Genomic DNA, 22,764 nt, shown 5'->3' with positions numbered 1-22,764 from the left:
AAAACCGTTAAACTTAGGTTTGAGAGTATGGATAGTCTCGTTGTGAGGATCGACGGGGTGGGATAAGAGTTGCTTATACATATATGGTGAAATTATATATTTTGTGAGTTCTAAATTATATATATGATATAACATTGTGGGATTGAAATCCCTATGTACTCACCAGGTTTCCCAACCTGACCCACTCAGTTTATTTGTATCACAGGTGTCGATACGAAGCTACTTTACACTGAGAGATTTAAAAGAGATGTAGATCACTAGTGTAAATAAATGTAAGTTCTGTTTATGCTTATGTTTCTGTATTGACAATGACATCCCAAATGTTTTAAAATGAATAAAAATACTTTTCTTCGGAAATGCTTTGATAACGTATTTATCATGTTTTACTGGGAACAAATTCCGCAACATTTTTATTAAAAGAGGTACTCTGATTTTTATAAAGCATAAACAAAATCGGTCTTTTCTGGCCGTGAAAATGGGGATGTCACAGGTTGTAACCCCTCCTTCCACGCATCTGGTAGTTGTCTAAAACAATGCTTGTAGAGTATATCAGAGCAACTACCGTTGTTGATATATATTCGATGGATTTTCGTGTTACGAATGAATCCAGATATGAGGGGCAGATCTCGCGGATCCCTGTTCAATGGTCTGGGATCATTGCTCGAAAAACTGATATTGAGTAGGTTTCTCGAGAGTACCTCTATTTCGTCCCTTGCTTGGTGAGTCGTGTTCCGCTTATGAGAGTTAGAGATGGTGAGTACTTCCATGCCGTCATGTGGAGGTCCTTGCAGTAGATCGGGATGCAATATCGTCTTCTGAGGCGATGAACTGTCCGATGACAACTGCCGAAAACTGCTCTGGAGTACTGGCCCCATAGTCGGTGAGATATTGTGCCATGAGCACCTGGATTGGGGTCTGTGACTTATACTCGCGGTGATTTCCTCTGGTTATTGCCACCGATATTTGAAACAGATCTCCTACTGCAGGTGTAGGTGTTGTTGGGCTTAGATCGTCGTTTTGCGAAGAACCAGTGTCGTTAATTGGATGTATCACTCTGAGGATACGTTCGGATGGAGCCAAATGTTGTGACATGTCCTATCAGGGATGAGATGCTGGATGACAGATCTGACGTCCAAACTTTCCTGAGAACACAGCACAAAGAAATCGTTAAAGGACGACCGGGTGTTCTTCCGGGACGTCGCTCCGACGATCAAGTTAGTTTTTTGAGAGAGGTAATTTTAGGGTAATATTCGTGAGAGAGAAGATGGATCCCTTCCTTGAGGCGAAAGAGATCCTATTATACCTGCTTCTAATGGATCGTGGGGACCTCGTCCGATGAACGTGAGACGTGGCCTCCTCTGATTGGGAGGATCACACCCTCGTTAACTAACTGCCTGGTGACGTCAGTTCTGGGCGTCACCTAAGCTTTCTGTCACGTCCTGATTGGTCGTGAGTGAATGAGAAGATCACGGGGGATATTCGTCCCTCGTGGGGGAAACGAACTGCCACCCCGGTGCAAGACTGCCTTGGCCAAGACCGGGCCTTGGCCACAGTTCTGACGAGACAACGTCTCGTTTATGATTTCCGTTACATTTAACGTGACCGTTCATGGTAACGTTAACACCACCCAACACGACGGTTGGTGGCGGCAGCCACCACCTTATGGTGGTGGTGGTGGTGGGTTTCTTCGGATTTTCCGGCCATACAAATGCATTATACAACATTTTATCCAAAATAAAACACACATACAATGTAACACACACACACGCACGCACAACCATCCTTGTGGCAGCCGATGGTGGTACAAGGTGGCAGCCACCATGGTGGTTCCCTTACTCTCGCCAACAGAAAATACACACACACCATTGCCAGCAGCGGCACTCGACTTCATACGCTAAGAACGGACGCCACCACCCACCTGGCGACGCACAGTGATCAGTGGATGGCGGAACAACAACGTTAGCGACGACGACGACGTACAAACTTGGCAGTACCGGTGGTGCGATTATCAGCGGAACAGAAGAGGAAGGAGGCGCATCTTCAACTAAGAACAACGACGGTGGTCGTGGATGAGGCGCCGCAAGCGAAGAACGGAGAAAGGAGGCGGCGACCGCGAGCTATAGCAGCGACGACAGAGGAAGGGACGTCCGCCGGCGATCCTCGTCGTCGTCGGCAAAGGGAGTAGCGAGGGTGGTTGCTTAGCTGATCGGAAAACGAGAGAAGAGGGGTGGTGGCGGCTGGTGTACCCAAGTGGCGGCCGACTATAATCTTTAGGGCCTAGGGTTACATGACATGGGTGACGGGTTTATATGCCCGTTCAGATACAACTTCCCCCATATTTACATTTCCAGCCCCTCCTTATCAATTTCTTTCAATATGAATCCATAATTTACCCTTTTAGCCCCAGCCTCTAAAAATCATTTCATAACAAGTCCAATATTTTACCAAACATCCCCTAACTTCTGAAAATCTTTACAAAATAACTCCTAGAATTACACTTTAACCCCCAAAAATCCAAATTATATTATTTGGCTCCCCAAAACCAACACCCCGCTAAATATTATGGATTTTAGGACTACTAATCATTTATTAATTTTATCTATTTATTTATTTGATAAACAGGATGTTATATATATATATATATATATATATATATATATATATATATATATATATATATATATATATATAGGATTCCTATTTATTTATTTGATAAACTATTTATTTTCTATTTTACGATCACGATATTACAAAACAAAGAAAAAAATAATTATATATAGGATTCCTATCTTAACCACTTCATTTTAATATTTATCTTGTTTCATGATAGTAAAAGTTTTAAAGCATTTTGGTATTATATATATATATATATATATATATATATATATATATATATATATATATATATATTATTTATTCTTAGCTTTGTTTATTTATATTTTTTTGTGGTTTAAAAATCTTTAATTATTTTTGACGTTTTGTTCGAATGTACGATTTAATATTTTTTTTTGTATGTTTAATTTATTCACATTATATAATTTTTTTTTCTCAAGTAAACAAATTAAAATAGAACCCCTGATAACTATCAAACATCAAATATAATTATTTAATGTTTTTTTATGTGTTTTTTGTTTACATCATTTGTTTATGTGTTTTATTTTTTTTATTCAACTTTAAGAGATTTTATTGTTACTTAATGAGTATTAACAAGCGGTATATTTTATTTAAGATTATATATACCTTATTTGCTTTACTTTATTTTTTCTTCAAACAATATATATACTTAATGAGTATTAACAAACGATAGATTTTATTTAAAATTATTCTTTTAATAAATAATTGTTATTTGGATATTTTTATGATGGTACGATAGTTGTTTATCATAATATTCAAGATTATTCGTTTAAAAATTAACAATAAAACATTAAAACCTCTTAAAGTTGAATGAAAAAAGTAAAACATGAATGATGTAAACGAAAAACATACAAAAAACAACATTAAATAATTATATTTGATGTTTGATAGTATCCTGGGTTCTATTTAAATTTGTTTATTCGAGCAAAAAAAAATTATATAATGTGAACGAACAAAACGTTAATATATATATATATATATATATATATAAATATATATATATATATATATATATATATATATATATATATATATATATATATATATATATATATATGGGAGGGTTCAATTGAGGAAAAAAAGGTTGAGAATTGGTGAATCATTCTCAGCCACTCATTTATTTTTGTCGCAAAAGCCTCCGTCGTACCAGCGGAAATGGGAAATGAATAGACATGTGTTTTCCAACAAAACATATCTCCTTAAATTATGCTAATTATTATCTTAATATATACAAAAACATAGTTTTTTCGTTTTTTTTTATTTTTTAAGAAGCTATTTTTATCGAAAAATGATTTTAAATATACCAAAATTCATGATTTTTTTATTCTCTACAAATAGACATCCATATTTATATAGTTTTAAGATAAAATAAATTTTTTTTTATATATTTTCAGCTATCGTTATTCATAAGTGAATAAAAATGCATCATGTTTTATTACAGTATATTCGTTATTCACTTATGAATAAAAAGTATGATTATTTTTTTTACAATTTAAGTATCATTCATATATGAATATAGCATATAATAAACATAGTATATTCATATTTAAATATTGGACGATGCATTCACTTGTGAATATTAGATGGTATATTCACTTATGAATATTAAATGATATTTTCATATGTGAATATTACATAGTATTATATGGTATATCATATGTGAATATTACATAATATATTCACTTGTGAATATTAGATGATATATTCACTTATGAATATTACACAGTATATTCACATATGAATATTACAAGGTATATTCACTTGTGAATATATTCACTTATGAATATTAGAAGGTATTTTCACAAATATATATAATTTTTATATGTTATTCACATATGAATGACATAGAGACTTGCATATTTGTTTTGTGTTCTTGATAATCATATACTGATTCAGGTGAGAAAACATATTCATATGTGAATATAACGTGGTAATTTAGTTTATGCATTTCATCAAACAGTTGGAGTGCATACAAGTTAACTATTTTTAAAAATGTTAAAAACATCAAGTTATCAATTCCAAATCATCATATACTTCCGATTTCGACTTCAGATGCGATTTCCGAATCATCAAGTTAACTATTTTGATTTTGATTTCCGAAAATCCGATTGGGAACCTGTGAGTACCGATTCTGAGTCCTTCAATGTCGACTGTGACTGCGAGTCCAGAACTCCGATTCCAATTTCATGAACAACGAAGAAATTCCGATTCCAACTGATTTCGTTTGCGAATCTGGGAAATTCCAGTTCCAAATCCGTTATGAACTTTAACAAATCGATGAAATTGATGAATTTGGGTTGCGAATATGTCATGAACGGCGAACCTCCCAACCACGAATATCGATGATTGATTAACACTGGATGACATTGATGATGGTTTAGTTGAAGAAATATGGATGATTGTTGAAGGTTGGAGGAGAAATTTTGATGATGAACGAACTGTTATCGAATTCTCTATAGTTACGTATTTGAGATTGAAGGTTATTAACATATTTACAAGTTTGCCACCGTGTCTTTTCATGCTTAGATTAAATGAGTGGCTGAGAATGATTCCCCCATTCTCAACCTTTTTTATTTTCTCAATTGAACCCACCTCTATATATATATATATATATATATATATATATATATATATATATATATATATATATATATATATATATATATATATATATATAATCTAGATAATTATTTTAAAAAAATAAAAATAGTTTTATAAGAAATCTATACAAATTCTATTAAAATAAATGAGAAATAAAATTGTTTAATAATAATAATAATAATAATAATAATAATAATAATAATAAATTGTTAAAAGAAAATGAAAAAGAAAAAGGAAGGATAAATTAATCTTTTTATATGAAGCAAGGACCAAAACTGCAATATTTCATAAACAATATGGATGAAACCTATCGATTTTTAAACTTAGGGACCAAAACTACGAATCTGACCAAAACACATGGACCATTTCTTTAAATTACTCTAAACTATATATGATTAATATATATATATATATATATATATATATATATATATATATATATATATATATATATATATATATATATATATTATATGAACCTATAAATCCTGAATATACTTTTAATATAAAACTAATTATAACTTGATAACCAGAATATATATTATCTAACAATAATAGTATTTAAATCACAAAATTCGAACATAAAAACATAATCTCATGTTGAACGTGATAATATATTCAACATCAACAACACATTTTATAATATCTGTAAAGTACTATAATGAAAATAAAACATATATAATGGTACAAATATGATATGTGAATATAATATTATTGTGGATCTTTTTTTAGTGAATCTTATTTGGTGTATAAAAATACAATTTAAGTGATTTCATTATGGTGATTTTAGTGTCACCATATCATTTTATGTAACTGGAATTATTAACATGTGAGCTAAGGGGGCTTCATAATTTATATTCTAATATATGTACGGGTTTGTGCTGAGTGCACGCATGTATAAGATCAAATTAGAAGTCGGGGGGGGGGGGGTCCGGGGTTTCCAAAGGGGCAGCACCCCTTTGGCGGGGTCTAGGGACAGCTCCCCTAGCGAGGTCCAAGGGGCAGAGCCCCTGGCTGGGGTCCCGCTAGGATTCTTGAGGGTGATTATGGTAAAACTAACGAAACTTGTTAGTTTTGATAACCCAAACTCCTCATTAAAATCCGGATTACCCTGACTTGCTTCCAAAGAAACTCATGACGGCTCAACCCTACTGAAACCCTAATCTCGTTTATTATATAAATTGTTCTTCCTTCTCAGAAGACACACACAAAATTTAGCTCTCATTTTCTACAAACTTTTACAGAATCTTTTTAGCAATTTGGCTTACGATTTCTGTGCCTAGTATCTTAAGTGTCCACTTGGATTATCCTATGCTGAATTTCTTGCAACCCAGACATAAGGTAGAAATATCTGTTCGGAAAGTGTTCTCACGATCTAAATTGGTATCCAGATCTCCACCATAAACCCTAAGTTTTCTAACATTTCACACAGTAGAATAGAAAAAAAATAATAATCATAAATTTTGTTTCATATTATTTTCAAATAATATAAATGAAATAAATATAATGCGCCAAACTATAGTGAATCTTCATTTTTCTCATTTAATATGAATACATGCATCACAATAGAGTTTTGAGCATTATCAAATCATTTTTTTCTCTATTTTATACGTCAAACTCTAACAATCTCATCTACATATGTGAGCTATTTATATATTTATATTAATCAAATACATATAATAATTATCATTTACTAACCTTAAGTTATAAAGAAAATTATTATTTTATAGCTATTAATTATTTAAAAGTTGAAATGGTAGGCACACATAACTAATCATATGTATACACATAAGTTACAAAATTTTTGAGTTGTAGTTACTAATTACTTCTTAAATAGAATTTTGAGTTGTAGTAAGAGTTTTAAATGAATATATTACAAGGAAAGTGGTCTACATTATAATATGTTTATAGATTAGACATCTTATTATGTTGTCATATTTTTTTTTGACTCATATATTGTAGTAATGTATTTATAATAATATAATTCCACTTTTATAATTATATTAGTTGCATACTCAATGACGAAACTCAATCAAACAGTCATATAAGACATTACAAACTAAACACACACATCTTTAATAAATTATAACAATTAAACTGAAACGTAGTCATCTTTTTTTTTTGGTTCTAAATGAACAATCATATTTTTTTGAAATGTAAAGAAAATAGAAAGAACAATATATGGAAATAAATTTAAAAAAAATAAGAAATTGACACTATATATTACAAACTAAACACACATCTTTAATAAATTGTAACAATTAAACTGAAACATAATCATCTTTTTTCTTTTGGTTCTAAATGAACAATCATATTTTTTTAAAATGGAAAGAAAATAGAAAGAACAATATATGGAAATAAATTAAAAAAATAAGAAATTGACACTATATAGCTTTTAGTATTTCAAAACATTGATTAAGATACCCACTTTGAGTTATCCCCGGTATATATACTTCACCATTCAACTTTTTTTTTAGAAATCTAACATTTCAAAAACCTTCAATCTTATTGATTTATTTCTTTTTTTATTTTCATATTCTCTTTAAATTTTGTATGTGATTCTTGTGTGAGTGTTTAATAAATAAATGATTTTTTATAGTAATAAAATATATACATAAGTAATAATACAAAAAGTTAATAAAAATTTATAATTATTGTTGTAATTGTCATTAATTTAGAGAATATGAAAAGATAGGTTTCAAATCCATATGACAATTTATTTTTAAACATATGAGTTTGAATGACCTTTTTTATAATATATAATATATTTAACCATTAAGGTGTTATGTATATGATTTGTCATTGGATTTTCTTATGGTGTTCAGAAACACAATTGTGAACATATATTGTATGTTATTTAATTATAGTTTTTTGAACACCTCAAACAAGTTCAATGTTAGATTGTGATAAAAAAAATCTTTCATAACTAAATATGCACACAGGATAAATTTCATTAGAAGCCGTTAACTAGTTAATACAAGCTTTTACAAAATAATTGTTAGTTTGGAATAAACATGGTCGTTTATGAAATTGAGGGTTAACCTAAGTCATAGGATCGATATACCTTACACTACTTTAAGGGGGTTGTGCCCCCTGATTTTTTTGGCGGTAATAATCCTTATATTAGGCCCAAAAATATAAAATTTTGATTATGCCCCCTGTTCACCAGTTTTTATACAAATTATATTTTCGGCCCCCAAATGAAAGATCGAAGCTCCGCAACTCCACACGGCCATGGTAGGATCATGGAGATTTACACTCTCACACTCATATTCGGATATTTACCCAACTACATTTACATTAGCATAAAAGTATTCCACATAAATTCCAATGTTTTCAAAACTAGACGGGACGATTTACGGATTCCATGGTTCAACCAGAAAAAACCAAACAAACCAAACGACGTCATTATTACATCATAATTAATTTTAAAATTATAATAAATACAAATTGTTTAGAAAACCTCAAAATACCATGAAACACATGTTTCATATAAGTTCTCTTTAGAACATGTTTATTCTTTTTCTATTGATTTATACCTTGATACCAACAAACACAAAGAACAAATTCTATATTATATATTGTTAAAATAAAATATATATTTCTAAAAAACAGTTTTATAAATGGTTGGACTTGGTCCAATTGAACCAGTTTTTTTATTAACCAGTCGGTTCTTATTTGTTCACTTACAAACAATTTTTGAACGTCAAAAAATCGAAAACTAGATCGGTTAATTTCTAGTTTAACCTGTTTATAGTTAAACCGTCTGTCCTCAAAAACCATATAGAATCCATTACCAGCATGAGTAATATAAAGTAAAACAAAATAAACATACATTTTAACATGAACCGCCATATAGACGCAACCTGGTCACATAATTCCAAAACCATAAAAAATAAAAAATAAAATGACAACTGTCTGTATGCCAAATTTACACCAAAACCAACTCTCAAGATGGTACAATAACCGTTAAAAACAATACGTAGTATTTTGTAAACTATAAATAGCATTAATCCTTTCATAAATTAGTGTCGTTATTTCGTTAAAGATCCGTTATTACTAATTAGTAATTACTATGATTTAAAAAAAAAAAAAAAAAACGACTCACGTAGAACAATATGGTAATTAATTTACTCGGATCCACTAAACGTATTGGAAATGCGCGCGCAATGCGATATTCATATCACCATCACCAAATGGAGTTTCAGTTCTCAAGATTGTACGTATAATAGTACTACTAACCCTAGCCTTGTTGATCACATGTACTTTACATAGTTCTTTTACATGCACTATAAATTATATTCATATTTCATTAATTTTCATACATACATATATATGGTGTTAAACTAGGAGCTACAGAAATCGATTCTATATATATGATCACTTTTCACAGATCAAACATCCGAATTCTGATGTTCAAATTTCAATATGGCTCAAAAATGGACGGTTTAGAGCATAATTAATTGTATAAAATTAATTCACCAATCAGCGCTTAAGTTTATGCGAAACGTGACATACCTGATCGTCATGCATGTACGTTTGTCACCTTCACCTGCACTATAGTTGCCATTCTCCAACTGCCACACAACCAGTGAGCTTTTCACCCTTATAAAAATGGTCGAAATCTAAATGGAGTAGTTGAGAGAATTTAGTAAATATATATCGTCTTTATGTGCCTAGGTTTTTAATTGTTTTTCTATGTTATTGAGTGATCTGCTATATATTAATTTCTTCCTCCTTTCCGACTTTCTGTACCTTCAATAGCCAGAATAATACGGCCTTTCTTGTCTATTTAAACCCTAATTAATCCTCTGATTCTCGTATCAGTAATCCTTTGATTTCACTTCGAGTTAATTAGAAGATCAGTAAGTAGAAGCAGCAAAATATGGCTGCAAATGATGTGCCATGCTGTGAAACTATGTTCTGGGTGTATTTAGCTTCATCAATTGCCTTGGTTATTTTTGCTGGACTCATGTCTGGTTTAACCCTAGGTTTAATGTCTCTTAGCCTTCTTGATCTTGAGGTGCTCATCAAAGCTGGTCAACCTAATGATCGCAAGAATGCAGGTTGCTTAAATTTTGTTTTCTACTTTGAATCTTTGATCATTAATTTCGGAATTTGACTCTTTACCAATTTTCTTTGTGTTATGGTTTTACAGAAAAGATTATGCCCATAGTGAAGAATCAACATCTACTCCTATGTACACTTCTCATATGTAATGCCGTAGCTATGGAGGTACTTCAATTTCAATATAATTATTCATCATTTTCATATATACTTTCAAAATCATGATCATAATTTTTTTTTTTTTTTTTTTTTTTTTCTGTTCACAAGGCTTTGCCAATCTTTCTTGACTCGATTCTCCTGCCTTGGACTGCTATATTGATATCAGTAACACTTGTGGTTGCCTTTGGTGAGGTAATTAAGTTATCAATTTTTTTCCCACTCATGGCTAGATTTTTTTGGTAAGAGTCTAATTTTATTATGTTGATATATTTTGGCTTCAGATTATACCTCAAGCTGTGTGCTCACGATATGGACTAGCTATTGGTGCAAAGCTCTCGTTCATAGTTCGGTTTCTTGTCATAGTTGTATTCCCCATAGCTTATCCTCTCAGCAAGGTATATATTTATTTCACTTCTTTATATGCTTCAAAAAAAATTAGCAAAATGTGTGAAATTAGTATTGGGAAAATGGTCTCAAAGATCTCCAACAATCCTTTCACTAAATATAATAGAGAGAAAAATGATAGTGAAGTTTTCACCCAATTAATTAATAGTCGGATATTGTTAAATTAAACGCAAGAGTCAAATTGTTTTTTTAACGGGCTCTAGCCCATTGCAAAGTTGAAGTCTATGCAACTCCATTTTAGAGTGCTTAATTAGTTAGTACGCCACTTTGATGGTGGTTATAACTTATAAGAATCACACGTGAATGAAGCATAAGATACAAGAAAATTGAGTCCCAAAATTTAACAATACATAGAAATATAAGTTTCAAATGATCAATTATAAGCATGACAAATGAAGAATATTGAATGAATATATTGCTTTTGAATATAAAGATAATAGATCAACGTTGCATGCATGGGTGATCATGCTTTCTTCCCTAAAATCCTAATGTAAAGTAACCTCTTTTATTTATTTATTTATTTATTTTTTCTTTTATTAAATATTTGCAGCTTTTAGACTTAGTCCTTGGTAAAGGGCATTCTATGCTTTTACGACGCGCAGAACTTAAAACATTAGTCGATATGCATGGAAATGAGGTATGATTTATATGATTATATCCAATAAAATTCGAATTATATAATACTATATGCTAAACTAGTTAACTAAATCAAAATTATTGTTACATTTAGGCGGGAAAAGGTGGAGAATTAACACATGATGAAATTACAATCATAACCGGAGCTCTTGATTTAGCACAAAAAACCGTCAAAGATGCCATGACACCAATATCCGAAATATTTTCCCTCGAGCTCTACTCAAAACTCAATGAGTATACATATTACATATATAATTTCTTTTTTGAATATGTGTTTTTATTCATAAAATAAAGTTGACATATGCTAATTTCTCAGGGACACTATGAGTTTGTTATTAAACAAAGGGCATAGCCGTGTTCCTGTGTATCTAGGAAGACCAGAAAATATAATTGGCCTTATTTTGGTAAAAAGTTTAATCAAATTCCGAGCTGAAGATGAAATTCTAATTAAGAATCTCAGTATCCGGAAAGTCCCAAGGTATAACTTTCCTAGTTTTTTTGGGGACATAATCTTTTTGGTTTTATTTTCTGTAATCATGGGTTATTGATTATATCAAAAAATGACAAAAATATAATTAGCCATAACGGGATACTTTCAATAAAATAAGAGAGATTTTTGAAAAAAAAAAGGGTTTAAAAATTAGGAAAAATTGAAAAAAAAAAATGAACTAAATATGCAAAGACCATTTTGCATCAAATAGTAGATTTGGCATTGACTTTAAATTGGTGGTTTTTTTTGAAAAAGATAAAAAAAAAGTTATTTTATGAAAAATATTGTATAATATGATTGTTTTTAAGAAAAAGACAAATCTAACCAAATTCACTAATTATTTTTCAAAAAGTTAAAATCAAAATTTTAACTACTGAAATCGTAGATGGGCCTAATGGGCTACGATCTCATGATGAAAAAAAAACCCGAATCTGATCATTTTTAGCCAGATGAAATATCGCAGACTCCATCATCTTTAATTTCCTCTAAATCCATTGCTATTTCCTCATAAGCATATATTTTTTTTCAAACCTCACCTTAGGTCTATGGGATAGGTCCATGACCAAATTGCAACCCATATGGCCATATCCTCGAAATCGCAGCCCATTAAGGCTCACATGCGATTGCAATGGTTAGATTGATCATTCTTAATTTTCTGGCTTTTTTTTTATTGAAAAATAATTAATGAATTACCTAGATTTGTCTTAACCTTTTGGTTTTATGGTTTTCTCTTGTATAATCTCTAGTTTACACTTATTTGACAGGATACATGAATGTCTACCGTTATATGAGATGCTAAATTTGTTCCAGAAAGGACAAAGCCACATGGCAGTTGTTGTAAGAAGTAAAACTGCTCTCAATACACATAACAATTCCTCAAGCCAGCTGCTAACTCAAATTAAAGTAGAAAAAAAAGGTCTCTTAACTCTATCTTAAATGGCAGCCTACGTATAAGATACACAATTATTAAGTTATTATATAGTAACTAATACTAATATTTTTTGAATCATGTTAATTACAGGTCAAAATACAAAACTGAGCATTTATAGAACTTCAAGTGATCCTGCATCTCAAAATCCTGCACCAGATCAAAATATTTCAAGTGTTCTAGACTCATTCCCGAATCCAGATGAAGAAATTATCGGCCTTATAACAATGGAAGATGTTCTTGAAGAACTTCTACAGGTTTGCTATTATACTACCATCGAAATAATTACCTTTTTTTCCATTTGTTTAAATATTTAATAAAATTTCATGTGTCGTGTATCATTTTAAATTTGAAGGAACCTATTCTCGATGAAAGGAACGAATATGTCGATGTAGACAGCATGTAAGTCTTTTGATCAATTCTTTATTATAAATAAATTTTAAAACATTGTATTAAGGCACCAAGATAGATCTCCAAAAAGGAAGATTCGTTATAATATGACAAATTATTACAATTTCACAAACAAATTTCTCAAACCTTATTATGCCCATACTTACCAAAGATTTAATTCATACTTTTTCATTACACTCTAAAGCAAGAACATAAAAGAAAATAATCAAATACTTAAAATGTATTTAATCAGGTCAGTTTGATACCAAAACCTTGGCTTCTTTTATAGATATGAAGCCTATTCCACCTTTTTATAATCTATCAAATATGGGACAAATTATTCAATAACAATATTCTACAAACACATTGCATAATAATTAATGTTATTCTTTTTCCTCGACAAAATTGCAAAAATGGTCCCTGTATTTGTCAAAAATACGTGGTTTTGGTCCAAAAAAGTTTGATGGTGTATAAGTGGTCCAATTTTGGATAGATTGTGTAGTTTTGGTCCTTATGGTTGATATTTGTTTGTGTATTTGGTCCATACCTGACCTGAAATGACGAATTTGCCCCTATAATATTTTTTTGAATTTCTTTTGATTTAGTTTCTTATTCTTTTAATTAAAAACTAAAAAAAATCCCATCTCCACCCCCACCGAATTCATCATTGCCATATCTCTCTCTCTCTCTCTCTCTCTCTCTCTCTCTCTTTTTGTCACTTCCATCCACGACCACCTTGACTATCACCACCGTCTGCCACCACCACTTTCAATCAACTCCATACCAGAGCCGCCAGAAACATTAGACACCAGCGATCTAAACTTTAAAGTCATCTATTTGTGGATTCGTGCACCAGAGAAGGAGCGAGAGGTGATAAACCCTTCAATTCGAAGTCATCTTTTTTAAATATGTTGCTTTCTGGGATATACTGTCGTAACCTATCTTCGATGGTGGCTTCAAATCCTAACCATAGCATTCGTTGTTGAACCCCAACCCTAACAGTCATCGCTGACCCTAGCTTTGATGGAGGCTTTGACATACAAAAACGACAAAGAAGACAAACAAAAACAATGGAGAGTGGTGAGGTCGTGGCTAGTTGACTGGCAGAGCAGATCGGGGGAGACATATGAGGGGATAAGGGAGAAGTGACGAAGATGGTGGTAGCTGACGACGACTGCATAAATTCGTGAAATCAACAGTCTGGCTGGCGAATACGGTGGTGGTAGAGTGCAGATCGATGAAGATAATAGTCCAGTTATGGTGGGCGATGATGGTCGATCTAACTACGGTGTTTGTCCCCAGAATCTGGGGTTTTCAAAAATAAAAGAGAAAGAGAAAGTGAGAAGATAAAGAAGAAGAAGAAAGGGATACGACGATGACAGGGACGGTGTTAATGGTGGGGAACCAAACGAAGGCTGCCGAGTACGTTTTTTCGGAGAGAATGACCACTGCCAGGCAAATGTGGGTTGCACCGGTGGCATAAAAGGTAGTGGTGGACAGTAGTCGTAGAAGACTGTAGACGCCGGAGGTTCTGGTGAGGGGGCTTTTCTTCGGTGGGCCATAGCTTTTCACCTGAGGGACGTGTTTTTCGGCAGGTGGAACAGTAAGGCGGAGGGAGGTGGTGACTGTAAAGAAAAGATGAAGGGGATCTAGGGATGAAGGGTCAGGAGATAAAAGGGTGATGGGTGGGACCCAACTTTTTTTTAATAAATTAAATATCATAACAATTATAAAAACTGAAAAAAAATATATTGTAAGGGCATAAATGTCATTTTAAGTGTGGAGGGACCAAAATCACTAAAAAGATCCGAAATTAGACCACTTTTGCATCACAAAATATTTTTGGACCAAACCACATTATTTTAACAACCATGGGACCATTTTTTCAATTTTGTCTTTTTCCTCATTTCTTTCATTTCTTTCTTTTATATTCAGAATGAAAATAAACATGCTTCCGTCCACGTTAAGATCGGGAGCAACATCAGCATCTAATTATGATTGGAAAACTTTGGTGTCATCTCCAATTCAATCATCACCAATCTCTTCACACCATCAAACTTCTGCAATAACTTCACCTATTTCACCATTTATCCAGTCACCCTTCAAAAAACCAACATCATACACTTCTCCTACGAAGTCTACACCAAATTCTCCTATGGGCCACGTCAGCAGCTCACCATCTTCATATAAGGTAAGTCAAAGTTTATGTATTAGAACTCTTTTATGTATTAATTACTATGATATGATCTTATGGACATTACACGTGGCATGCATGCAGGTCTCAAGGAAATCATATGAGAAGCTCGATAAACCTAGTAATAAGTAGTTCTTCAATCTCTTACACTTTATCACCTCATAAATAAGTGTATAAGCTTCGAGGAGCTTTGTTTTTTCTTCTTTGTGTTAGCTTTATGTGGATGCTAATAAACTGATCTTGTTTAGGGAAATATATTTAAATTCCAGTGTGCCCCCACCGAAAAGAAGATAAAAATGTGAATATCTTGAAAAAATAAAATTTTAAAAAAAGAGAAAAATAATCTAACATCCACCATTCATTTTTCTGGATAAGATATACTAAGAAATGATTAAATAAAAACATAAAATCCTATGTATAAAATCAAGAAAAACTTGGAGGAAAAAGAACTAGCCATGAAAACTCTGTTCGGTGTGGAAGTAATACACCCATACATTACAACTTCATCTTCTCTCGAATGGCAACCTAAAACTTCAATACCCAACAAAATCCCATCACAAATCCCCACAAAAACATGGAGGATTTATGCAAAAGCAAAAGGGTTCAATGGGGAAACTATACAAAAACAGAAACTTATGATGAAAGAAGAAAATAAGAAGAAGAAAGAAGAAGCAGATGATAAAATAGAAGATGTGGTGATGGGAAGAATTATAACTAGGATTTTGTTCAATGTTGGGGTGCCATTGGTGACTGGGTTAGGTTTGCTTCAACTGTTTAGTGTGATAAAAGAACAAAATTTATGGCAAATCCCACGTTGGTTACCGTTTTTGACGACTTTTATTACATTTGGAGCTTCGACACTTGGGATTGCGTATGGGACTTTGTCGACTAGTTGGGATTCTGAAAAGAAAGGTTCAATTCTTGGGTTTGAAGAAGCTAAGGAGAATTGGGTTCGGATGTGGGAAGAAGATGATGGTGACAACGTTTGAGGTATAGCAAGCTTTGTGTTATACGATGTAAGTTGTAATTGTGTTTTTTTGAATTATAGCACACCTCGTATCTATTAGATCATATGTGATTTTTTTTAAGAATCCAAATATTTTCGAGGGTTTGTTGTAGATCATATGGTTCCAGTTTTTAGATGAGGTTTGTTATGGGCCACAAAGGATTGATAGACTATAGTGTTATCCATCCAAATCTTGTACAAGAAAACTATTTTTTATTATTATTATTATCTATGCATATAATCACACGTAACATTTTTAATATATTTTTTTTATAATATATTAACATCACAATCTAACTCAATGCAATACTAATAGCCGTTAAAGTATTTGTAATTAATTATATTCCATTCAAAATAGTAAAATGTTTATGATATAAAACCATAATAATAATGAAATATGAGTTGAAAAAAAAGTACTCTTGTGTTTTAAAATTTAAAATATACTAGCAACAAACCCGGAGAATCCCACTAAAATGAGTAGGGAAGATAGATGTTGATATATACTCATGCCGCAAAGAGCAATTGCATGTAGATGACCTTCGACAGACACATCAACGAGAACCTGTAAAAGAGCCAAAAAAAATATTGGGGCTTATATGTAAATATAGGGCTTATATGTAAATATAGAATAGTTGGAGGATTACTATTGTAAATATTAGAATAGTTGTATATATTCAGATTACGCAATAATGAGAAATCAAGTCTGATTCATTTTCCCTCTTTCACGTATTATGGTATCAGAGCGAGAAGCTTCCGTTCAGATTGTTTTCTCCGATAACATTTTCCGATCGTCTTCTCCGATCAATTGCAATTGTCAGGCTGTTATCTTCGATTGATTGATTATAATCAATTTCTCTTTTCTTTCTTTTCAATCAATCATTTTTTCCAGATTTTCGCTGATTGAGTTCAAATGTCAAATTTAAATCCTGGATCTACGATTTCTCCAATCGATGATTGAATGCATCCATACTATCTGCATCATTCTGAGAGTCCTGGTTTTATACTTGTTTCTCAACTTCTAACAGGAGACAATTACAATTCCTAGAGTCAAGCTATTCAGATTGCTTTGTCGGTGAAGAACAAAACTGGTTTCATAGACGGTATTCTTCCCAAACCTAATCCTTATGAACAATCTAATTACAATGTTTGGATGCGCAATAACAAGCTAGTGATATCATGGATATTGAATTCTGTATCGAAAGATATTTCTGCAAGCATCATGTTTACAGAAAGCGCTCATGAAATATGGTTGGATTTGAAGGATCGATTTCAACAAAGTAATGGTCCTCGTATCTTTCAAATTCGAAGAGAACTTGTGAATCTCAAGCAAAATCAAGAATCAATTGGTGTTTATTTCACCAAATTGAAATCACTTTCTGAAGAACTCAGCAATTTTCGGCCTCATTGTACATGTAACAAATGTGAATGCAACGGTGTACAAGAAATTGAGAAGTATTTTCAAAACGAGCATATTATGAACTTACTTATGGGATTGAACGAATCATTCTCTCAATCCAGAGGTCAAATTCTTCTTATGGATCATTTGCCATCAATTAATCGTGTTTTCTCTTTAATGGCTCAAGAAGAGAAACAGAAATCCATATCAAATGAAACACAAAATTCCATGGCGTTCTTGGCTAAAGCTTCAGTTCCTTCAAGAAAACCTCAATCTAACAATTACAAATCAACAAACAGGGATCGTCCTTATTGTACTCACTGTAATTTTCAAGGACATACTGTAGATAAATGTTACAAATTACATGGTTACCCTCCTGGATACAAATCAAACAGTGCCAAGAACTATAATCCAAGAAACAAGATTAATCATGTAGCTGCTGCCAATGAAGATCCAAATGCACAAATTTCTTCAATCAACCATGATTTAGCAAATATGTTCAAAGGTTTCTCTCCGGATCAATGTCAACAAGTTATGTCTGCATTATCCAATCACATGATTACTGTAAATCATAATGAAGAGATAACAACAGGTAAATGCTATTCTCTTTCAATAAACTCTGGACAAAAATCTCATACATGGATCATAGATTCTGGAGCCACCCAACATGTTTGTCATGAGATTTCCATGTTCATGAATAAGAGAAAAGTAATTCATTACACTGTTACTTTGCTAAATAAAATCACTCTTCCAGTCACACTTATTGGGGATATCAAGATAGAACATTTGTTTACACTTCAAGATGTTCTATATGTTCCATCATTTGATCAAAATCTAATATCTGTTAGTGCTCTAACCCAAAATCAAAAGTTGATGATTCAGTTTACCTGTAATCATGCTTTGATTCAGGACATGAGGAACATGAAGATGATTGGCAAAGCTAATATTCATCAGAGGCTGTATGTGTTGAATGAATGCAAGGAGTTAAAGAATTCAAGGATCAATAATGTCACTGTTTCATTGGATGCTTAGCATAATAGATTAGGCCATCATTCCAATAAGTGTATGTACCCAATAAGAGATCAATTAGTTGTTAAGTCAGTTAATTCGAGTATGTTTTCTCATTGTGATGTATGGCCTTTGGCAAAACAAAGAAGGTTGCCTTTTCCATCTATGAACAATATACAAGACAACAGTTTCTCTTTAATTCATTTTGATATTTGGGGTCCGTATTCTATTCCTTCAATTCAAGGGTACAAATACTTTGCAACTATTGTTGATGATTATAGTAGATACACTTGGGTCTACATGTTACACAATAAATCTGACATCATACGAATAATACCTTCCTTCTATAATATGGTTTTGACGCAATTTCAAAAGAAAATTAAAATGTTTAGATCCGATAATGCGAAGGAACTACAATTCAAAGATTTTTTTGAAGATAAAGGCATTATACATCAGAAGTCATGTGTTCCAACACCCCAACAGAATTCAGTTGTTGAAAGAAAACATCAACACATTTTAAATGTTGCACGGGCATTATTATTTCGATCAAATGTGCCTATCAAACTATGGAGTGAATGTATACTAAATGCTGTATACATTATTAACAGAATTCCTTCTGTTTTTCTTAAGAATCAGACTCCATATCAAAGATTGTTTGACAAAGAGCATACTTATCTTCATTTAAGGACATTTGGGTGTTTGTCATATGCATCTACTTTAACAACAAATCGAACAAAATTTTGCCCAAGGGCAAAATCGTACATATTTGTTGGTTATCCACTCAACATGAAGGCTTATAAACTCTTTGATTTATCTACAAATTAGTTTATAATATCACGAGATGTTACATTTCATGAAGATATATTTCCATGCCAGAAAAATCCTAAAGAAAATGATCATCCTTTTGCTCAGATTGTTCTTACTATAACAACGAGTGATATACTCAATGGTGATTATTCTCACAATCATGATGGTAATTCGGAAATGCCAAGTTTGAATCAAGTTCAGAATGATGAACCTGTGTTGAATCATGAACCTCAAAATAATCAAGACACCAGAAGAACAACAAGAATTTCAAGACCGCCTTCATATTTACGAGATTTTCATTGCAATTCCACGAGGCATTCCAATTCAGTTCATCCTCTTGAAGATGTATTGATTTATGACAATCTTTCTTCAAGTCACAAAAATCTTGTTATGAATATTTCAGCAAATTTTGAGCCTCAACATCACAATCAAGCAATGAAAATCCCACAATGGTGTGCAGCAATGGATGATGAATTGAAAGCAATGCATGATAATCAAACTTGGTCAATTGTTCATTTGCTTCCGAATAAAAATACAGTTGGATGCAGATGGGTTTATAAACTCAAATATGGAAGTAATGGCAATATTGAACGACACAAAGCGAGATTAGTTGCCAAGGGTTTTAGCCAACAAGAAAGTGTTGATTTTTTTTGACACTTATACCCATGTGGCAAAACTTGTTACAGTGAAAATATTACTTGCAATTGCTGCTGCAAAGTCATGGAACTTGGTTCAATTAGACGTTAATAACGCCTTTCTAAATGGAGATTTAAAGGAAGAGGTTTACATGGATTTGCCACCTGGACTCAAAATTCAGGGGGAACATAGTTCCAATCAGAAATTAGTTTGCAAATTACACAAATCCATTTATGGTTTACGACAAGCTTCAAGGCAATGGTTTGATAAATTTTCTACTTCTATGATACAAAGTGGATTTACACAATCCAAATCAGATTATTCATTATTTTTTAAAGGTAATGGGTCTGATTATGTGGCATTACTTGTATATGTCGATGACATATTGATTACTGGATCATCTACCAAGGAGATTGACTGAATTAAACATAAGCTCAGTGACAAATTTAAGCTCAAAGACTTAGGAAAATTGGGTTATTTTTTGGGTCTTGAAGTTGCAAGATCTAAAGCTGGCATCTTTGTATCTCAAAGGAATTACACGCTACAGCTTGTTAAAGACATGGGATTGTTAGGATCTAAACCTACTAACACTCCAATGGATCCAAGAGTGAATTTGCATGGTGACATGGGTGATGTGTATGATGATCCTTCTCGATATAGAAGATTGATTGGCAGACTCTTATATTTGAACATCACACGTCCAGATATTTCTTTTGCAATTCAAAAATTGTCACAATATGTTTCTTCTCCAAGAGTTCCACATTATGATGCAACATGTCACCTAGTTCGATACTTGAAGCAAACTCCTGGTCAAGGCGTTTTTTTATCGTCAAAGTCAACAATGGATTTACGAGCATTTTGTGACTCAGATTGGGGGCAAGTGCATGGATACTCGTCGATCAGTGACCGGCTATTGTGTATTCCTTGGTGATTCATTAATATCGTGGAAATCCAAAAAGCAGCCAACTGTATCTCGATCTTCTACAGAAGCAGAATACCGAGCGATAGCAACAACCACATGTGAATTGATTTGGTTAAAGCAATTACTTAAAGATTTTAGAATCAATCATGATCATGCTGCTTTATTATTTTGTGACAACGATTCAGCTATTAAGATAGCTAATAATCCAACATTTCACGAAAGGACAAAACACATCGAAATCGATCTTCATTTTGTACGGGATAAAGTGGTTGACAAATTTCTCAGATTGATGCCAACTCGTACAAATTTCCAGCTTGCAGATTTGTTTACTAAACCATTACTAGCTACCAAGTTAGCTCCTTTCATGTCAAATATGTCATTGCAGAATATATATTCTCCATTGTCATCTTGAGGGGGAATATTGGGGCTTATATGTAAATATAGGGCTTATATGTAAATATAGAATAGTTGGAGGATTACTATTGTAAATATTAGAATAGTTGTATATATTCAGATTACGCAATAATGAGAAATTAAGTCTGATTCATTTTCCCTCTTTCACGTATTAAAAAGTGGTGAATCCAATATTCAAGCTCACGATTGTCCAACTTAATTTAATTGAGGTAACAAAATAGATTGGTTGAAAAGTTTTAGTAAAAGATATATACCATTAAATATATTGAATGTTTGTTTATTTCGACCACTGTCTTTGTCAAGTTTATATTCTTATTCAAGTTTTTCAGTTTTGCATCTCTACATAAATCCACAATATAATTTTTAATACTTTATCTATGGTCATGTTTAGGATACAATTTACCGTAGTCCATCTATTTTAATTGAGTAAAAAGACTTACTTGGAGACACACAATCCATAGAATCAAGTATTATTCTGTTATTTCATAAAACAATTGATGAAATTTTGAAATTACATATCCAGAACCGAATAAAATACATCAAGTTTGTAATGGTATGAGTAGTTAATCTATGGATTAAATAAAATAGCTTGCTAATGTTAACCGATCTTTTTAAATTTCGGTTTTATATCCTTAAATATGGCTTATTTCCTTAATCCCAAAAAAATATGATGCAGAGCATATCAAGGACTTAACAAAGTCCTTCATGGACAAATTGGATATTTGTTGGAAGTTTTAAGGCCTACCATATATGTATAGGAAGCTCTCTAACATGCTGAAACTTCTTAAAAGGTTTTCTAAAACCAAGGGGTGTCCATACACACTATTTGTATAGATGTAAATTTTCCCATTGCAAACACGGGGCAGTAAGGCCCCGTTTGATACGCATCTTTCCAGGTCCAAACAGATCTTTCTGGCTGAATGGACCGGAAAGACTGTTTGATTTGCACAAAAGAATGGGTCTTTCCCGGTAAGATATGTCTTTCCCAGAAAGCCCCAAAATCATATCTTTCTGGCTGAATGGGCTGGAAAGACAATTATACACCAAACCCCGTCTCTTTCTTTCTTTATT

General features: G+C 32.4%; 3 protein-coding genes across 4 annotated transcripts; all 3 read left to right on the top strand.

The window, feature by feature from the left end:
• Positions 1–9,954: 9,954 nt before the first annotated feature.
• LOC145136288 (CBS domain protein with a domain protein (DUF21)) lies at positions 9,955–15,772 on the top strand. Of its 2 annotated transcripts, XM_079070432.1 has the most exons (12): positions 9,958–10,301; positions 10,394–10,470; positions 10,570–10,653; positions 10,743–10,856; positions 11,417–11,503; positions 11,597–11,736; positions 11,819–11,980; positions 12,757–12,908; positions 13,014–13,177; positions 13,276–13,322; positions 15,246–15,501; positions 15,589–15,772. In XM_079070432.1, exons 1-12 carry the CDS (start codon positions 10,121–10,123, stop codon positions 15,634–15,636), a joined length of 1,512 nt encoding a protein of 503 aa, XP_078926558.1. In that variant the 5' UTR covers positions 9,958–10,120; the 3' UTR covers positions 15,637–15,772. The 2 variants fall into 2 exon arrangements, with proteins under 2 accessions (XP_078926559.1, XP_078926558.1); XM_079070433.1 differs by lacking the exon at positions 11,819–11,980 and having other exon boundaries at positions 9,955–10,301.
• A 130-nt stretch (positions 15,773–15,902) lies between these two features.
• On the top strand, positions 15,903–16,772 carry LOC145136291 (transmembrane protein, putative (DUF3464)). The gene has a single exon (XM_079070435.1). The coding sequence runs from the start codon at positions 15,918–15,920 to the stop codon at positions 16,491–16,493; it is 576 nt and encodes a 191-aa protein (XP_078926561.1). The 5' UTR covers positions 15,903–15,917; the 3' UTR covers positions 16,494–16,772.
• Positions 16,773–16,883: 111 nt separating this feature from the next.
• Positions 16,884–19,123, top strand: LOC145136290 (uncharacterized). The gene is made up of 2 exons (XM_079070434.1): positions 16,884–18,498; positions 18,816–19,123. The coding sequence occupies exons 1-2, from the start codon at positions 17,661–17,663 to the stop codon at positions 18,848–18,850; spliced, it is 873 nt and encodes a 290-aa protein (XP_078926560.1). The 5' UTR covers positions 16,884–17,660; the 3' UTR covers positions 18,851–19,123.
• Positions 19,124–22,764: the final 3,641 nt, after the last annotated feature.

Source organism: Lactuca virosa, chromosome 9 (genome assembly GCF_052849685.1).
Source record: "Lactuca virosa cultivar CGN04683 chromosome 9, Lactuca_virosa_CGN04683_v6, whole genome shotgun sequence".
NCBI classification, from domain to species: domain Eukaryota; kingdom Viridiplantae; phylum Streptophyta; class Magnoliopsida; order Asterales; family Asteraceae; genus Lactuca; species Lactuca virosa.
Note: the sequence above shows the minus strand (reverse complement) of the source record. Positions and strands in the feature narration are given on the sequence as shown.

Excerpts from the sequence above, each read along its gene's own strand:
- LOC145136290 (XM_079070434.1), top strand. The coding sequence starts at position 17,661 with ATGCGCAATAACAAGCTAGTGATATCATGGATATTGAATTCTGTATCG. Across the intron at positions 18,499-18,815 it reads TAATGAAGAGATAACAACAG|GACATGAGGAACATGAAGAT; the intron begins GTAAATGCTATT and ends GCTTTGATTCAG.
- LOC145136291 (XM_079070435.1), top strand. The coding sequence starts at position 15,918 with ATGTATAAAATCAAGAAAAACTTGGAGGAAAAAGAACTAGCCATGAAA.
- LOC145136288 (XM_079070432.1), top strand. The coding sequence starts at position 10,121 with ATGGCTGCAAATGATGTGCCATGCTGTGAAACTATGTTCTGGGTGTAT. Across the intron at positions 10,302-10,393 it reads TAATGATCGCAAGAATGCAG|AAAAGATTATGCCCATAGTG; the intron begins GTTGCTTAAATT and ends ATGGTTTTACAG. Across the intron at positions 11,504-11,596 it reads TCGATATGCATGGAAATGAG|GCGGGAAAAGGTGGAGAATT; the intron begins GTATGATTTATA and ends TGTTACATTTAG.